Source organism: Muscardinus avellanarius (assembly GCF_963383645.1).
Source record: "Muscardinus avellanarius genome assembly, chromosome: 6".
In the NCBI taxonomy this organism is placed as follows: domain Eukaryota; kingdom Metazoa; phylum Chordata; class Mammalia; order Rodentia; family Gliridae; genus Muscardinus; species Muscardinus avellanarius.
In genome coordinates this window covers 39,800,234-39,817,091 of record NC_137791.1, presented here as the reverse complement: position 1 = coordinate 39,817,091, position 16,858 = coordinate 39,800,234, and the positions used below count along the sequence as shown (strand labels likewise).

Genomic DNA, 16,858 nt, shown 5'->3' with positions numbered 1-16,858 from the left:
GGAAGCCCTTCTACCTCCAGGCTACACTCCCAGACCTATTTTATACTTTTTTATTTTCCTGGGGTTCCTGGAAGCCCTTCTACCTCCAGGCTACACTCCCAGACCTATTTTATACTTTTTTATTTTTGGAAACAGTGCTTCTTAAGCCAACTCAGCTGGCTTCGAACTGCTTGATCCTCTGGTCTCTGCCTCCCAAGCACAGGGATTACAAGCGTGCACCACAACCCCCAGCTACAATAAAAATTTTAAAAATAAGCTGGGCATGGTGGCGCACACTTGTAATCCCAACATTAGGGAGGCTGCAGATAGCCTCAGCTACTACTTAGTGAGGCCCTCTGCAACTTAGTGAGACCCTGTTTCAAAATAAGAATAAAAAATAGGGCAGGGGGTATAGCTCAGAGGTTGAATGCCCCTGGATTCCATCCCCAGACCCGCAAAAGAAAAAAAAAAAGTTAAAAATAAATAAACAAGTAAAAATTAAAAGGGGTGGGGGTATAGCTCAGTGGTAAAACACCCCTGAGTTTAAATCCTCAGTACTAGGGGAGAAGAAAAAAAGAATTTACAGAGCTATACAGAGATATTCAAGACTCTGAAACTGAATTACCATCATGATCATGTTAATTTACCTTTGTTATAAATAGAAGAACTTTCCTTCCGACTCAGTTTAAGATAAAGTTTGCTTTTCTGTTCACTATAAAATTCAGGATTTATAGTGGTAAACTTCTTAAGTTTGCCATGTTGTTTTCTCTGAAACTCAAATCCTTTTCTAAAAGAAGAAAAACAACACATTTAAATATTCAGAATTTTTAGACAGGCATTGTGGTACACGTCTGTGATCCCAGTACTTAGGAGGCTGAGACAGGACGGCAGGTTTCAGACCAACCTTGGCAATTTAACAAGACCCTCAGCAACTTAGTGAGACTCTGTTTCAATATAAAAAATAAAATATAAGACAGATGTGGTGGCGCACACCTGTAATCCCAGCCTCAGCTATTTAGTGAAGCCCTCCGTAACTCAGTGAAGTCCTGTTTCAAAATATAGAATAAAAAAATAGGCCTAGGGATGTAGCTCGGAGGTAGACTGCCCCTGGGTTCCATCCCTAGCACCATCATACATACATACATACATACATACATACATACATACATACATAAATAGGGATAATAGGTAGGGCTGGGAGTGTAGAATGGCCCTGGGTTCACTACCTAGTAAGACCAAAAAAAAAAAAAAAGGTCATACAAATGGTCATTATATTTACTTTTTGAGAAATCTCATTTTATTAAAGGTATGTTTCTTAAAAATAGCATTCTGTTATCTTAAAAAAATCATGAATTCAAAGCCAACACTAGAGAAAATTCTTAAAGAAATAAACCATAAAGAAGAAAAAAGAAGCAGACTTCAGAACCAGAGAAGAGAGGAAGTTCATAAGTGGGGCATTTAAGTAAAGAAGAAAGACCAAACCACCCAAGAGTAGACAGAACACAAAATGGCAGAAAACAAAACTCATATTTCAATAATATCTCTTAACGTCAAAGGACTTAACTCACCAATCAAAAGGCATAGTTTAATTTTTTATATTTGTTAGTTACAGCTATGTTTAAAACGTCGGACAACTGTTTTACATGTCATATATATGTGCAATTATGTTCAATTTCAGGGTATTGTAAGAGTTTCACATGGGTTTAGAATTAGGATTACAGTTAGCATTAGGACTAATATAACATTTAGTTCAATTTCTTAAATGCGTTAGTTACAACTATGTTTAAAAGCTCAGAAAAGTGTTTTACATACCATATATATGTGCAATTATGTTCAATTTCAGTGTATTGTAAGAGTCTCACACATGTTTAGAATTAGGATTACAGTTAGCATTAGGACTAATATAACATTTAGTTTAATTTCTTAAATGCGTTAGTTACAGCTAATTTAAAAGCTCAGAAAAGTGTTTTACATACCATATATATGTGCAATTATGTTCAATCTCAGTGTATTGTAAGAGTCTCACACATGTTTAGAATTAGGATTACAGTTAGTGTTAGGACTAATATAACATTTAGTTCAATCTTTTAAATGCGTTAGTTACAGATATGTTTAAAAGCTCGGAAAAGTGTTATACATATCATAGATATGTGCAATTATGTTCAATCTCAGTGTATTGTAAGAGTTTCACATACGTTTAGAATTAGGATCACAGTTAGTGTTAGGACTAATATAACATTTAGTTTAGATTCTTAAATGCGTTAGTTACAGCTATGTTTAAAAGCTCGGAAAAGTGTTTTACATACCATATATATGTGCAATTATGTTCAATTTCAGTGTAGTGTAAGAGTTTCACATAGGTTAGAATTAAGATTACAGTTAGCGTTAGGACTAATAAAACATTTAGTTTAATTTCTTAAATGTGTTAGTTATAACTATGTTTAAAAGCTCAGAAAACTGTAAAAAAAAAATAGCATTCTGTTATCTTCTAAGCAAAGTACAGAAACTAAGAAACTATGTTAGATAATTTTCCTATCACAATTTTTTTTGGTACTGGGGATTGAACCCAGGGAAATTCTACCTCTGAAAACCACCCCTAGCTCTATTTTATTTTGAATCAGGGCCTCTCTAAATTGCTGAGGGCCTCACTCCGGTGCTGAGCTGACCTCAAACCTATAATCTTCCTGTCTCAGCCTCCCAAGTACTAGGATTAGAGGCATGTGCCACTACAACTGGCTTTTTTTCTTTTCTTTTGAAATAGGGTCTTGTCAAGTTGCTGAAGGTCTTGCTAAATTGCTGGGGCTGTCCTTGAACCTGAGCCTCCTGTCTCAGCCTCCCAAGAACTGGGATTACAGGTGTATGCCACCACATTGGCTCTAAATCTCTTTCAAAATGGTTGATAATTCTGAGGAAGCTGCTATTTTCAAATATAATTACAGAAAATTACTTGATAGCATAAAACATACCTCAGCAAAAGCTGGCATTCCTCATAGAGTGGTATCTTTTGACTTCTTAGATATAAACCAATACTCTTAATATCACTTAAAACCATGTTGGGTCGAGGCTCTTCCTGTGATAACCATCCTGGAGTCACTTCCTCAAGCCACTTGAAAAATTTACATTGATCAGCTTTGGGTCTATCGCATGCATAAAAGAGACGACCCTGGATGGTGGGAGGAAAATTAAATTTTAGGGCTGAGAGTATAGCTCAGTGGTAGAGTGCTTGCCTAGCATGTATGAGACCATGGGTTCACTCTCTAGCACCATGCATACACACACATAAAAATATATATATGTATACATATATGTATATATTTTATATATTTTGTATTATATTTTGTCAAACTGCTTTTAAAGACCACCAGCATTATTAATGCACTCCAGTAAGTTAGTCATTATGCAACTTAATTTTATTATTAATTTGTGTGTGTGTGTGTGTGTGTGTGTATGTGTGTGTGTGTGTGTCTGGGTTTGGAACCTAGGGGCATTCGACCTCCGACCTACACCCCCTGCCCTATTTTTTTTTTTTTTTAACCCAGGTCTCACTGAGTTGCAGAGGGCCTCGCTAAATAGCTGAGGCTGTCCACGAACCACGATCCTCTGGCCTCAGCCTCCCGAATGCTGGGATTACAAGCGCGCGCCACCACACCCGGCTCACTTGTTGATTTTTAAAACAAAATCCAGATACTGATAACCTAAGTCTTATATCCAACAACATAGTAGAAGTATATAACCATGTCATCAAATATCTTCAAAAGAAAACAAAAATTAAGTGGATATAAATATTTCATTCTATGGCTATGACACTATTTACTAAATCTAAATCAAATTTAAAAGTAAACTGTATTAGAGTGAAAGCACAATCTTTCAAATAATTATAAGCTATCAACAACTTTTTTTTTGCTGTATTGAGGATGAAACCCAGGGGCATTCTACCTCTGAGCTACAACCCCAGCCCTATTTTTCATTCTTTATTTTGAAACAGGGTCTCACTGAGTTGCAAAGGGCCTAAGTAGCTGAGGCTGTCCTCTAACCTCAAACCTCCTGGCTGGAATTACAAGCGTGCGCCACCACTCCCAGCTTTCAACAACACACATTTCACCAACCTCCCTTCCTCTATCATATATTCTCAGCAATATAAATTATGTCAGTTTGCTTTTCTATTCTTCTGTCCTTGTCTGTTACTTTAGGTTGGCCTTGAATTCATAATCTCTCTGCCTCAGCCTCTTGAATACTTGGGATTACAAGAGTGCACTAGTCTTTCAGCTCATTTCTGCACTCTCTAAACCCTCAAGTGGAACATATTCCCCTTCTCAGAGTCCTGCTTTGACTTAGGTATAAGTTACTAAGAGCCGGACGTGGTGGCGCACACTTGTAATCCCCGCGCTTGGGAGGCGGAGACAGGAGGATCGCGCAGGTTCGAAGCCAGGCGTGCTGGCTTAAGACCGCCCCTGTTTCCAAAACTAAAAAAAATAGGTCTGGGAGTGTAGCCCGTATATAGAAGGGCTTCCAGGGACCCCAGTACCACAAAAATAAATAAATAAATAAGTTACTAAGAAACTTTTATGTGTTTTATGTGTCTTAAAACAGAGATCATTTTTTGTTGTTTTTCTTTTTCTTTTTTTTTTTTTTTTTTTTTTTTTTTTGGTAGTACTGGGAATTAAACCCTTGGACATTATAACTCTTAGCTATACCCCCAACCCTATTTTATTCTTTATTTTGAAATGGGGTCTCACTAGGTTGTCAAGGCTGGCCTTGAATCTGTGATCCCCCTGTCTCTGCCCCCCACGTACTAGGATTAGAGGAGTGTGCCACCACACCCAGTTTGGATGATTCTTTTTATAAAATTTGAGTTTATATTTGTTACTAAAGCCTCAAACAGAAGTTTCCTAAACCAAATCTGATTATTCACGTTTGCCATAAAGCAATGGGTACTTAGGTTATATACAAGTATTAAGTGTATAAGACTGATACCTTATTTGGACCGTCCTTTTTAACCATGACAAGTTTTGCAGGTTGATCATGATGACAGGATGGCAAATTATGTCCTACATTTTTCAATTTCTCTTCTTTTGATGATGTATAAAATGATATGTCAACTTTTGCAAGACCTTTGTGCAATCTTTGAGCCAACTCAAATAGCAATATGTTTAGATGTTCTATATTAGAAAAAAAGATACAGCTGAAAATTAAATGCAAAATAATTTCATGTTTAATCACATATCTGCTCTTTATGAGCCAAATTTGAAAATAACCTTCTAATGGCACCAACTATAACAAAATACTAACACCTTTAAAAAATTTTTTTGAGATGGGGGTCTCACATCTCACAAAGTTGCCTAGATGAGCCTTGAAGTAAAGAACCTCTTGCCTCCATGCCCAGCTTACAATCCTTTTTTTTTTTTTTTTTTTGGTTCTTAAGTTTAAATCAGAAGTGACCCCTCCCCAGCCCTTTTGTGTGTGTGTGTGTGTGTGTGTGTGTGTGTGTGTGTGTGTGTGGTACTGGGAACTGAACCCAGGAGCATTCTGCCTCTGACCTACACCTCTAGCCCTATTTTATTATTTTATTTGAATCTTCCTGTTTCAGGCTCCCATGTACTTGAGCCATTGTGCATGGCCCTTTTTTTTGAAACTGGGTTTCAGCTGGGTATGGTGGCACACACCTGAAATCCCATTACTTGGGAGACTAACACAGGAGGATTGCAGGTTTGAGGATGGCCTCAGCCACTTAGTGAGACTGTCAACAACCTAGCAAGACCCATTTCAAAATAAAAAATAAAATAGGGCTGGGGATAGAGGGTAGAACACCCATGTGTTCAATCCCCAGTATCACAAAAAGGAAGGAAAGGAAGAAAGTAAGGAAGGGAGGGAGGCATGTAGGCAGGGAAGGAAGGAAGAAAGGAAGGAAGGAAGGAAGGTGAATGGAAATAAAGAAAAAAAATAACAGGGTCTGCCTAAATTGCTGAGACTGGCCTTGAACTTACAATCTTCCTAAATCAGCCTCCCAAGTACTAGAATTACAGGCATGCACCACCAACACCTACCTTAACATCCAATTTTTTAGTGTATGTGTGTGTGTGTGTGTGTGTGTGTGTGTGTGTGTGTGTGGTACTGGCGGTAGAACCCAGGGGCTTTCTACCTCCCGGCTACAATCCCAGACCTATTTTATAACTTTATTTGGAAACAGGGTCTCACTAAGTTGCTGAGAGCCTCACTAAGTAGCTGAGGCTGGCTTCGAACCTGTGCGATTCTCCTGTCTCAGCCTCCCAAGCGCGGGGATTACAAGCGTGAGCCACCACGCCTGGCTTATTTTTTTATTTTTGAAACAAGGTCTCACTAGATTACAGAGGGCCTCACTAAGTTACTGGGGCTGGCCTCAAACCTTCAACTGTCCTATCCCAGCATCCAAAATACTGGGATTACAGACATGCACTACCACACCTGGCTCTCATTTCCCATTTTTTAAAATTAATTTGATCTTAAGTTAAAATAATAGTTATTGTCAAAATGACTAAAAATATTAAAATAAAAATCTCTTAGCCAGGCGTGGTGGCTCACACTTGTAATCCCAGCATTTGGGTGGCTGAGACAGAAAGATTGCAGTTTGGAGACAGTCTTAGCTACTACTTAGTGAGGCTCTTTGCAACTCAGTGAGACCCTGTTTCAAAATAAAGAATAAAAAATATAGGGCTGCGGGTGTAGCTTAGCTGTAGAATGTCCCTGAGTTCCATGCCTAGTACTGTAGAAAAAAATCTAAATGGACAATTGGTATGAAAATTCATAAATTCATATACATTATAGTCTCTCATAGTCCTATTACTATGTTAAGCAGCAATCATAATAAAATAAAATTATAACAGTCATACCTATGATACAAGATGTAAAAGTCTGCTTATAATGAGCAGGAGACTGAAAAGCAGCTGGTATGTGAGTCTGCCTTTGGGGAAGATAAGCGCATTTTATTTTCTGCCCACTTGGGAAGCATAGCTCAGAGCCATTAATCTCCTGAAATGGAATGACTCAAGTTATTATACAAACTCCAAAAAAGTACTGTTTACCAATGAGTAAATTATTTTACACAGAGATGTTTAAGAAAATAAAAAACTAACTTTATTTTTGATTTCTAGAATCCAGAACAGGTATGCATGAACTTTAACTTTTCTTACCTGCTTCTTTTTTTTTTTTAAGGTGGTACTGGGGTTCCTGGAAACCCTTCTACCTCCGGGCTACACTCCCAGACCTATTTTATACTTTATTTGGAAACAGGGTCTCTTAAGCCAGCGTGGCTGGCTTCAAACCTGCGCGATCCTCCTGTCTCTGCCTCCCAAGCACAGGGATTACAAGCATGCACCACCATGCCCAGCTTCTTATGCTTCTTAATAAGTTTTTGAATATTTTTGCTAGAAAAAATTTAACTGATGTGAATGGATCAATATATATCTCTATTTCTGGTTAGGACTATAATAAGAATTACTCATATGCAATGTGTAATAAATAAACACTTACCCTAGCAATAACCTAATGGCAAAACTGACTTGATAGTCAAAAATTATAGTGATATTTATAGTGGAAGTAGTGATGGAATAAAAGTACTGAGGAATAAAGGCTATAATTGTGTGTGTGTGTGTGTGTGTGTGTGTGTGTGTGTGTGTGTGTGTGTGTTAGTTACTGGGGATTTAACCCAGGAGTGTTCTACCTCTGAGATATGCCCCAGCCCTATTCTATTATTTACTTTGAAATAGTGTCTCATTACATTTCCAGGGCTGAACTCACACCTGCAATCCTCCTGTCTCAGCCTCCCAAGTACACGGAGTATAGCCATGTACCACATTACCCATCTAAAAGCTATAAAATTATTAAATACCTATAACGTGGAAGAGACAGTACAAGGTACTTTCAAATATATAATTTCATTTAACATTCATAACTACTGGGGACTACTTTAAGTCAAGGGAGTTAATGTGACTGTATCTATAGTTCTATATCAAAAAAATCCATCTGGCCAGGCCTGGTGATGTACGCTGGTAATCCCAGTACTTGGGAGACTAAGAGAGGAGGATCACAGGTTCTCGGCAAGCCTCAGCTATTAAATGTGGCTCTCCATAACTTAGCAAGACCTTGTTTCAAAATAAAGAATAAAAAACAGGATTTGGAAGCCGGGCGTGGTGGCGCACGCCTGTAATCCCCGCCCTTGGGAGGTGGAGACAGGAGGATTGTGCAGGTTTGAAGCCAGATGTGCTGGCTTAAGAGACCCTGTTTCCAAATTTTTTAAAAAAAGTATAAAATAGGTCTGGGAGTGTAGCCCGGAGGTAGAAGGGTTTCCAGGAACCCCAGTACCACCAAAAACAAAACAAAACAAAACAAAAAACAGGGCTTGGGGTTTGGCTCAGAGGTAGAATGCTCTTGGGTTTAATCCCCAGTTCTGAAGAGAAAAAAAAGAAAAAAACCAACTGCTTCAAAAGTAAAATTATACCTATACAATTATGTTAATTTGTTGTTGAAATTTAAGCCACAACCACCAAAAAAAATTTTCTAATATACTGGTACAGTTTCTTACCTGTGAATCCTTTAAACTGTAGTTGTAGCAGGCTGATCTTCCTAACACATTTTGAACTTCCTCAGTATTAGAAGTTTGGTTTAAATTCAAAGAAAATGCTTTCTTTCTGGCAACCAAGTTTTCACTGCTAAAATCCTGCTGCTGCTGATAGAGCATGCCTTTTATCATTTGCAAATGCACAGAGTCTAAAGAGAGTTCATTCATAGCATCACTCTGCCTCTCACTGGTGGCACCAAAATGCATCCTAGAAACAGCCTCAGCAAAGAAGCCGCCTGGTACTTCATCATCTCTGTTTAGAGACGTCAAGCTGCTTTGAGTTGTATTTTCATATTTCAGCCACTTGCTTTGAGATTTATTGTTATCTAGCAGTAAAATCTGCTCTAGAGTTGCTTCCCTAGGTTCTTTAGAGAAAGAAGACTCCCATGGGCCTTCTAGCCCAAAGCTAAAAGGAAGAACATCTGGCTCTTCATACAAGCAGAACGCAGAGGAACCCGAAGACTCTAGTGTGTCACAGCTGACCACAAATGAACAAGGATCTAAGTCAGCCGGCCCCTCAGAAGGTGGCAAAGAGGTAAGTGGAATTCGGGCTCTACTTACTAACGGAAGCCTTTGAAGGTTCTTATTCTCCAGAGAACTAAATTTTTTCATTCCTGAAAGAAAACAAAATGCTGATTAAGTAAAAATGTGCTCCCAGTCATCAACCAGGCCCTAGAAAACAGTAGAAAAATATACAAAAGTAAAAGAGAGGGTTTGGAGATTTAGCTCAGTGGGAAAGTGATTGCCTAACACAATCTTCAGCCCTGTAAAAACAACAGAAAAAGTATTTTAAAAAAAAATACAGTTAGGAGTGGTGGCACCTGCTTGTAATCCCAGTACTTGGAAGGCTGAAGAGGATCACAGGTTTCAGACCAGCCTCAGCAACATAGTGAAGCCCTCAAAAATTAACATTTCAAGGAAGGCATGGTGGCACATGCCAATAATCCTAATACTCGGGGGGCTGATACAGGAGAATCGCAGGTTTGAAGGCAACCTCAGCAACATACTGAGGCTCTCAGCAACTCAGCAAGACCCTGTTTCCAAATAAAAAAAATAAATAGGGCTGAAGAGGTACTTTGTAGGTAGAATGCCCCTGGCATCACAAAAAGAAAAAAAGAAAGGAAGGAGTCCGGCGTGGTGGCACATGCTTGTAATCCTAGTACTTGGGAGGCTGAGTCAGAAGGACCACATGTTGAAAGCCAGCCTCAACAATTAGTGAGGCCCCCTGCAACTTAGTGAGACCTGTTTCAAAATAAGGAATAAAAAAAATAGCCGGGCGTGTTGGCACATGCTTGTAAACTCAGCGCTTGGGAGGCTGAGACAGGAGGATTGTACAGGTTCAAAGCCAACCTCACTGGCTTAAGAGACCCTATTTCCAAATAAAATATAAAATAGGTCTTGGCGTGTAGCCCAAAGGTAGAAGGGCTCCATCCCCAGTACCACCAAAAGAAAAGAAAAAAAAATAGGGCAGGGGGATAGCTCAGAGGTAAAATGCCCCTGGGTTCAATCCCTAGTACCAAGGGGAAAAAAAAAAAAAAAAAGAAAGGAAGGAAGGAAGGGAAAAAAGGGAGGAAAGAAGGAATTAAAATTTCAAAGCTGATTTATAGATTTGGAACCATTTTTAAGGCTGATAAACTTGAAGTCTTTCTCTTTTTCTTTTCCTACTTAGATAAGGCCTATTTACCTATTATATTTATATAGCACTTAAGTTTTCTGAGCACTTTAAGGCCAAGCAAGGATATAACATTCTTGCTTTACAGATGAGATTACAGGGGCCCCGAGGTAACTTGTCTACCCAGTGGCAGGTTAGGACAGGAACCCAAGTATCAACAACAGTAGAAGATGCTTTCAGAAGTACATCATAAGAGTGAGACAGGAGGACCACAGGTCTCAGGCCAACTTCAGCAACTTAGAAGTACATGATGGTTGGGAAGAGAAGTAAAGAGAAACTAGAAAGATAGAAGGGAGTATCATACCTGGAACAGTTATCTATAATAGAAAGTCAAAGAAAAGAAAGGCTTTCAGAGATATGATACTGAATCTGGTTCCAAAATATTTTAGTTTAGTAACATTCTCTCAAATAAAAACTTTACTACACAGACAACTAGATATTAGAACAGTATTATAATAACTATCCTCCAAATTGAGAAAGTGAAGCTCACCAGGTAAAGTTCTTTCTTTCAGGGACTCCTCAGAGAATTCTAGCATGAAATTTTCATTTCTTGAATTCAAAGAAAAAGTAGAAACAGGGTTCAATCTAGAGAACTTTTGCTTTGGTGACATCACCTATAAAGAAGAAGAAACAAAACCACAGGCCAAAATCTTAGTACATTTTTCCCTTAAAGTTTAAATGAATTCTGGTAATCTACATTATAAAAAGTATGATTTCAAGCACATTCTATAGAGCTATGATGGGAACAAAGAACTATAAAATTTCTTCCCCAAAAGACACAAAAGAAAGAACTGACTAAAATCAACAATAATAATAGAAAGTAAAATACAAACTGGGGGTATAGTGGTGCACACCTATAATCTCAATACTTGGGAGTCTGATATAGGAGGATCACAGGTTCAAGGCCATCCTCAGGAGCTTAATGAGACTCTTAGCAACTTAGCAAGACCCATTTCAAAATTAAAAAAATAAAATAGGGCTGGTAATATAGGTTAGAGGTAGAATAAACTGCCCCCCAATGCACACAAAGTGTATATACATACAAAGCTGGGTGAACAGCTCAGTGCTACAGCACATGCCTTGCCTATGCAAGGCCCTGGGACCAATTCCTAATTTACATATAAGTTACATTTCCTTGATTAGCTACTGGGTTCCAGGTTTTGTGCTAGAAACTAAGAATGTGAAAATAAATACTCATGGTCTCTATACTCACGTTTAGTCTAGTGAAAGATACAAACAAATGTAAACTTATAACACAATCATTATAATAATAATTTTCCCATACTCAAGTTCTTACTATGTGTCAAGTACTGATCTAAACACTTGATATTGTTAACTTTGATCCTTACCACAACCACACCATAAGAGGTATATATTCTCATCTTCCTCATTTTATAGCTATGGAACTAAGGAAAAGAGCAGTTAAGCAGTAAATTTGCTTAAATTCATGTTTATATGGGGAAGAGTTGGGGATTCAAACTAGGAATTTAGACTGTGTTTTCCTCTTACTAAAAATAATAGTATAGGAAAATACTTAATAAATATTCCACCCTGTTTCTCTACTACATTCTCCATAAGCCTGCCCGAATTCTTTCTAAAATTCAAGTTCAAATATTTGTTTTCTCTGATCAAAACTCTACAAAGCTCTCAATCTCTCTCAAAAAACAATGTGGTGCTGGTAATGTCCTATATATCCTTATGTGATCAGCCACTCTCTCCTCTTGGACTCACTTCTATCACTTTCTCCCTCTCACTCACTCTATGGTAGTCTCCCCACAAACTAACCAGCACTCCCCTGGATTTACTCTTCCCCATGCCTGGAATGCTCTTCCCCCTGCTATCAGTATGGCTCTCTCCCTCCTGTCAGTCACATCTCTATTCCAATGTCACCTTACCAGAGAGGCCTTGCCTTAGCTATATAAAATAGAACTCCATCCCTTCTTGCTCTCCTAGCCCCCTTATACATTGACTGATTCCCCATAACACTTATAATCTTCTGCGTTCTGCATATTTGTTTGTTTGTCTCCCTTCACTAAAATGTAAGTTTTGTGAAGGCACAATATTGCCTATTCTATTCACAGGCCTATATTTTTTGTGTGCATTACTAAGGATTGCGCCCAGAAGCATTCTAAGCTATACCCTATACCCTATTTTATTTGTTATTGAAATTGGATCTCATTAAGCTATTGTGTGCTGGCTTTAAACCTGAGATCCTCCTGTTTTAGCATGTGTGACTACAAAGCCAGCACTAGAGAAAATATTTTTAAAAAAATACAATGAAGACATAGAAAATAAATACCAGAACAAGAGAAGGGACAAATTCCATCAAATGAGCAACTAAGAAAAGGAAAAGAAAACATAAACTCAAAAAGAAAACATAACTCAAAATGACAGGAAAAATGATCTCTCAATAATAACACTGAATGTCAAATATCTCAACTCCCCAATTAAAAAGCATTAGAATAGCAAAGTGGATTAAAGACCATAATCAAACTATATACTGCTTGCAGGAAACTGACTTTATAGGCAAAGATATTCATAGGGTAAAGGTGAAAGGATGGGAAAAGATAGCCCATGCAAATGGAAACCAAAAATAAGCAGGGATTGCAACTCTCATTTCTGACAAAGCAGACTTTAAGCCAAAAATTATCAAGAAATAAAGTGGGTCATTTCTTACTAATAAGAGGAACAATTCAACAAGAAGATATGATAGTAAACATTTATGCCCCAAGCATGAGTGGCCCCAATTTTATCAAAACTCTTCAGGACATTAAGACTCGGGCCTTGTTTTCATCAGAATTCTTACAGATGTAATCTAAAAAACTGATCACGTAACTTAGAGGAAAGAAGGTTTATTTTCTTATGATTTCTGGTTCAGTCCATGTGAGGCTGGGGATCTCAGATCTCAGGGCATGGTAGTAGGAAGCAGGGGAAGTGAAAGCATATGGGCTGTGCCCTTCATATCACAAAGGCTGGAAGCAAGAGAGCTAGCGAGGGGAAGAGGAACTATATATAATCCCAAGGCCACACCCACAGGGATCCATCTTCTCTAGCCTTACCTACTGGCCTAGGCCACCACCCACATAAACCCATTACAATGGATTTATCCATTTCTAGGATCACAATCCTCATGATTCAATTACATCAACTCCAAACATCACTTTATGAGCCCTTCAAGGGGCTATTTTATATTGAACCATGACAGACCTCAACACAATAATATTGGGAGACTTCATCATACCACTAGATTGACCTTCCAGACAAATTATGAGAAAAGACTCTTCATACCTAAAGAACACTATAAACCAAATTGGTTTAAGAGACATATGCAGAATATTCCATCCAACAAAGCTGAATACACATTCTTCCCAGATTCTCATGGAATCTTTTCCAAAATAGACAATATTCCTGGCCACAAAGCAAGTACTAGCCAATTTTTAAAAAGTAATATAATTCCTTGAATCTTTTCAGATCATAATGATATCAAAGTAGAAATCAAAACAGGAAGAACCAGAGAAATTACATATATAGAAATTGATAAAATTTTTGAATAAGGAATGGATCAAATAAGAAGGACAGAGAGGGCCTGGCGTGGTGGTGCACACCTATCATCCTAGTGCTTGGAAGGCTGAGATAGGAGGATAGAGGCCAGTGAAGACCTGCAGCAACTTCGTGAGAAACTTTAATAAAAAAAAAAAGTAGTGAGGAGAAAAATTTTTAAATTCCTACAATAAAACAAAAATAGAGATATGACATACCAAAGTCTATGAGACACATTAAAGGCAGTTTTAAGAGGAAACTTTGTAGCATTGAGTTCCCACATAAGAAAAACAGAAGCGGGGCAGGGTGAGGCACACTTGTAATCCCAGCATTTGGGAGGCTGAGATAGAAGGATTGTGGTTCGCATACAGCTTCAGCTACTTAATGAAGCCCTTTGCAACTCATTGAGACCCTGTTTCAAAATAAAGAATAAAAAAAAAAGGGCTGGGGATATAGCTCAGAAGTAGGCTGCCTCTGGATTCAATCACTGGTACCACAAAAAAAATTAAAGAAAAACAGAGAGTCACCAATTAAACAATCTAATAATATACCTCAATGCCCTCAAAAAACAAGAACAAACTAATCCCAAAGCCAGGAAGGCAGGAAATAATTGAAATTGGTGCATGAAGCAATGAAATAGAGAAAACTAAAACCAGAAAAAAATTACAAAAGATCAACCAAAAAAGCTCATTTTTTAAAAAGATAAACAAGATTGATAAATCCTTAGCCAACCTAAGCAAAAGAAAGAGAATCAATCCAAATTACTAAAATAATAGATGAGAGAAAGAGGTAACCCCACAGACAACAGAGAAATCCAGAAGATCATCAAAAACTTTTTTTTTTTTTTTTTTTTGGCAGTACTGGGGATGGAACCCAGGGGCATTCTACCTCTGAGCTACACACCCAGCCCTATTTTTTATTCTTTATTTTAAAACAGGGTCTCAATGAGTTGCAATGGGCTTTACTAAGTAGCTGAGGCTGTCTGTGAACCACAATCTTTCTGTCTCAGCCTCCTAAATGCTGGAATTACAAGTGTGTGCCACCATGCCCAGCTCATCACAAATTATTTTGAAAACTTATACTCCAGTAAGTATACTATAATATACAAACTTCTAAACACATACAACCTAGCTAAACTGAACTAAGGGATATAGAAAAGCTAAACTGGTCAATAGCAAGCAAAGAAATAAAAATAGCAATAAAAAGCCATCAAAAAAAAGTACAGGTCCAAACAGATTCCAAACTGAATTTTATAAAAACAAAACAAAACAAACCGCATAGAACTAAGCCCAATGTTTCTCAAATTATTTCATGAAATACAAAGAGATGGAATTCTTCCAAATTCATTCTATAAAGCAGTATCACCTTAAAACCAAATATCAAGATATACCAAGAAAAGAAAGTTATAAACCAATATACTTAATGAACATAGATGCAAATACTCTAAACAAAACACTAGTGATAATACACTTAAAATCATACAAAGGAAACTACACCATTACTAAGCTGGTTTCTTTCTAGAGATTGAAGGCTGGTTCAACATATGTCAATCAATCAATATAATTCACCACATAAATAGAACCAAGAACAAAAATCACATGATCATCTCAATAGATACTGAAAAAGCATTAATAAAATCCAATATTTATTCCTGTTAAAAAAAAAACAGTGCAGAAAATGAGAATAGGAGGACCCTACTTCAACATCATAAAGGAAATATGCAATAAACCCAAAGCCATCATAATACTGAATGAATATTTAAAAAACTTTAAAAACTTAATACTGAAAAAACCAAATAACCCAATCAAAAATTGGGTGACTGAACTAAATAGTCACTTCACAAAAGAAATACAAATGCCCAATAAATATGTGAAATAATACTTAATATCATTAGCAATCAGGGAGATGCAAATCAAAACTACCCTGAAATTCCATCTAACCCCAATTAGAATGGCAATCATCAAGAAGTCAAATAACAATAAATGCTGATGAGGATGTGGGGAAATAAAATTCTTCTACCCTATTAGTGAGATTGCAAATTAGTGCAGTTGCTAGGGAGATGAGCATGGAGCTTCATTAGAAAACTAGGAATGGACCTACGGTATGATCCAGCTACACCACTCCTGGGTATCTTTCCATATGAATTCAAATCAGAATATTATAATGATACATGAATACCCATGCTTATAAGCTACACAATTCACAGTAGCTAAATTATGGAACTAACCTAGGTATCCATCAAAAGATAAATGGTTTACTAAATTATGGGACATACAAACAATGGAATTCTACTCAGCCATATAAAAGAACAAAAGTATGTCAATTTGCAAGAAAATGGATGAATCTAAAGAACATTATGCTAAGTGAGATTAGTCCAACAGTGAAAGGTCATATGTTGTCATTCACATGTGAAAGCCAGGGAGAAATTGAGACACAAGAAGGACTCTAAATAAAGGGGGGGAAAACCACAGGAAAGTGATGAAGAGGGTCTCGGGGGAGGGCAGGAGAACTGATAAAAGAAACACTGCTAATGATGCTATGTACATGTACAAAATTATCATGTACACAGAAGGAAGGGAGCAAAGTTGGAGCCAGGGAGCTCACCAAGTGCTGTGTGCATGTATGTTCCCATCAATCATTCTGAACTTCATTACAATGTAAAAGCCAGGCATGGTGGCATATACCTGTAATCTCAGTACTTGGAAGGCTGAGACAGGAGGATTGCAGGTTTGAAGACAGCCTCAGCAACTTGGCGAACTCTCAGCAATCTAACAAGATCCTATTTCAAAACAAAATGGCAGAATGACTCTAGGTTTAATCCCTAGTATCATAAAAATTTTTTTAAATGAACTTAAAAAGAAGTCTATGTGAGGATGAAAGGTTTTGAAGATCTGTTTCCAAACAATATAAATATATTTAATACTACTGAATTGTACACTGAAAAATGATTAATATGGTTCCTATGGCTCATATGGGTGGGGGTGATGGTATATATGTGTAATCTCAGCTACTCAGGTGGCTGAGTTAGTAGGATTGTAACAATTTAGTGAGACCTGTCTCAAAATAAAATAAAA

The 16,858-nt window shown here is 37.5% G+C and overlaps 1 protein-coding gene across 1 annotated transcript in view; it reads right to left on the bottom strand.

Annotated features, from left to right (window-relative positions):
- ZGRF1 (zinc finger GRF-type containing 1) overlaps nucleotides 1-16,858 on the bottom strand; it is a gene marked incomplete at both ends in the record, with an annotated part of 85,887 nt that overhangs the window by 38,108 nt on the left and 30,921 nt on the right. Inside the window, 6 exons of the mRNA XM_080697167.1 lie at nucleotides 627-766; nucleotides 2,946-3,142; nucleotides 4,954-5,138; nucleotides 6,846-6,984; nucleotides 8,537-9,186; nucleotides 10,705-10,858. Coding sequence (XP_080553293.1) covers nucleotides 627-766; nucleotides 2,946-3,142; nucleotides 4,954-5,138; nucleotides 6,846-6,984; nucleotides 8,537-9,186; nucleotides 10,705-10,858 — 1,465 coding nt within the window. The remainder of the gene's footprint in view (nucleotides 1-626; nucleotides 767-2,945; nucleotides 3,143-4,953; nucleotides 5,139-6,845; nucleotides 6,985-8,536; nucleotides 9,187-10,704; nucleotides 10,859-16,858) is intronic.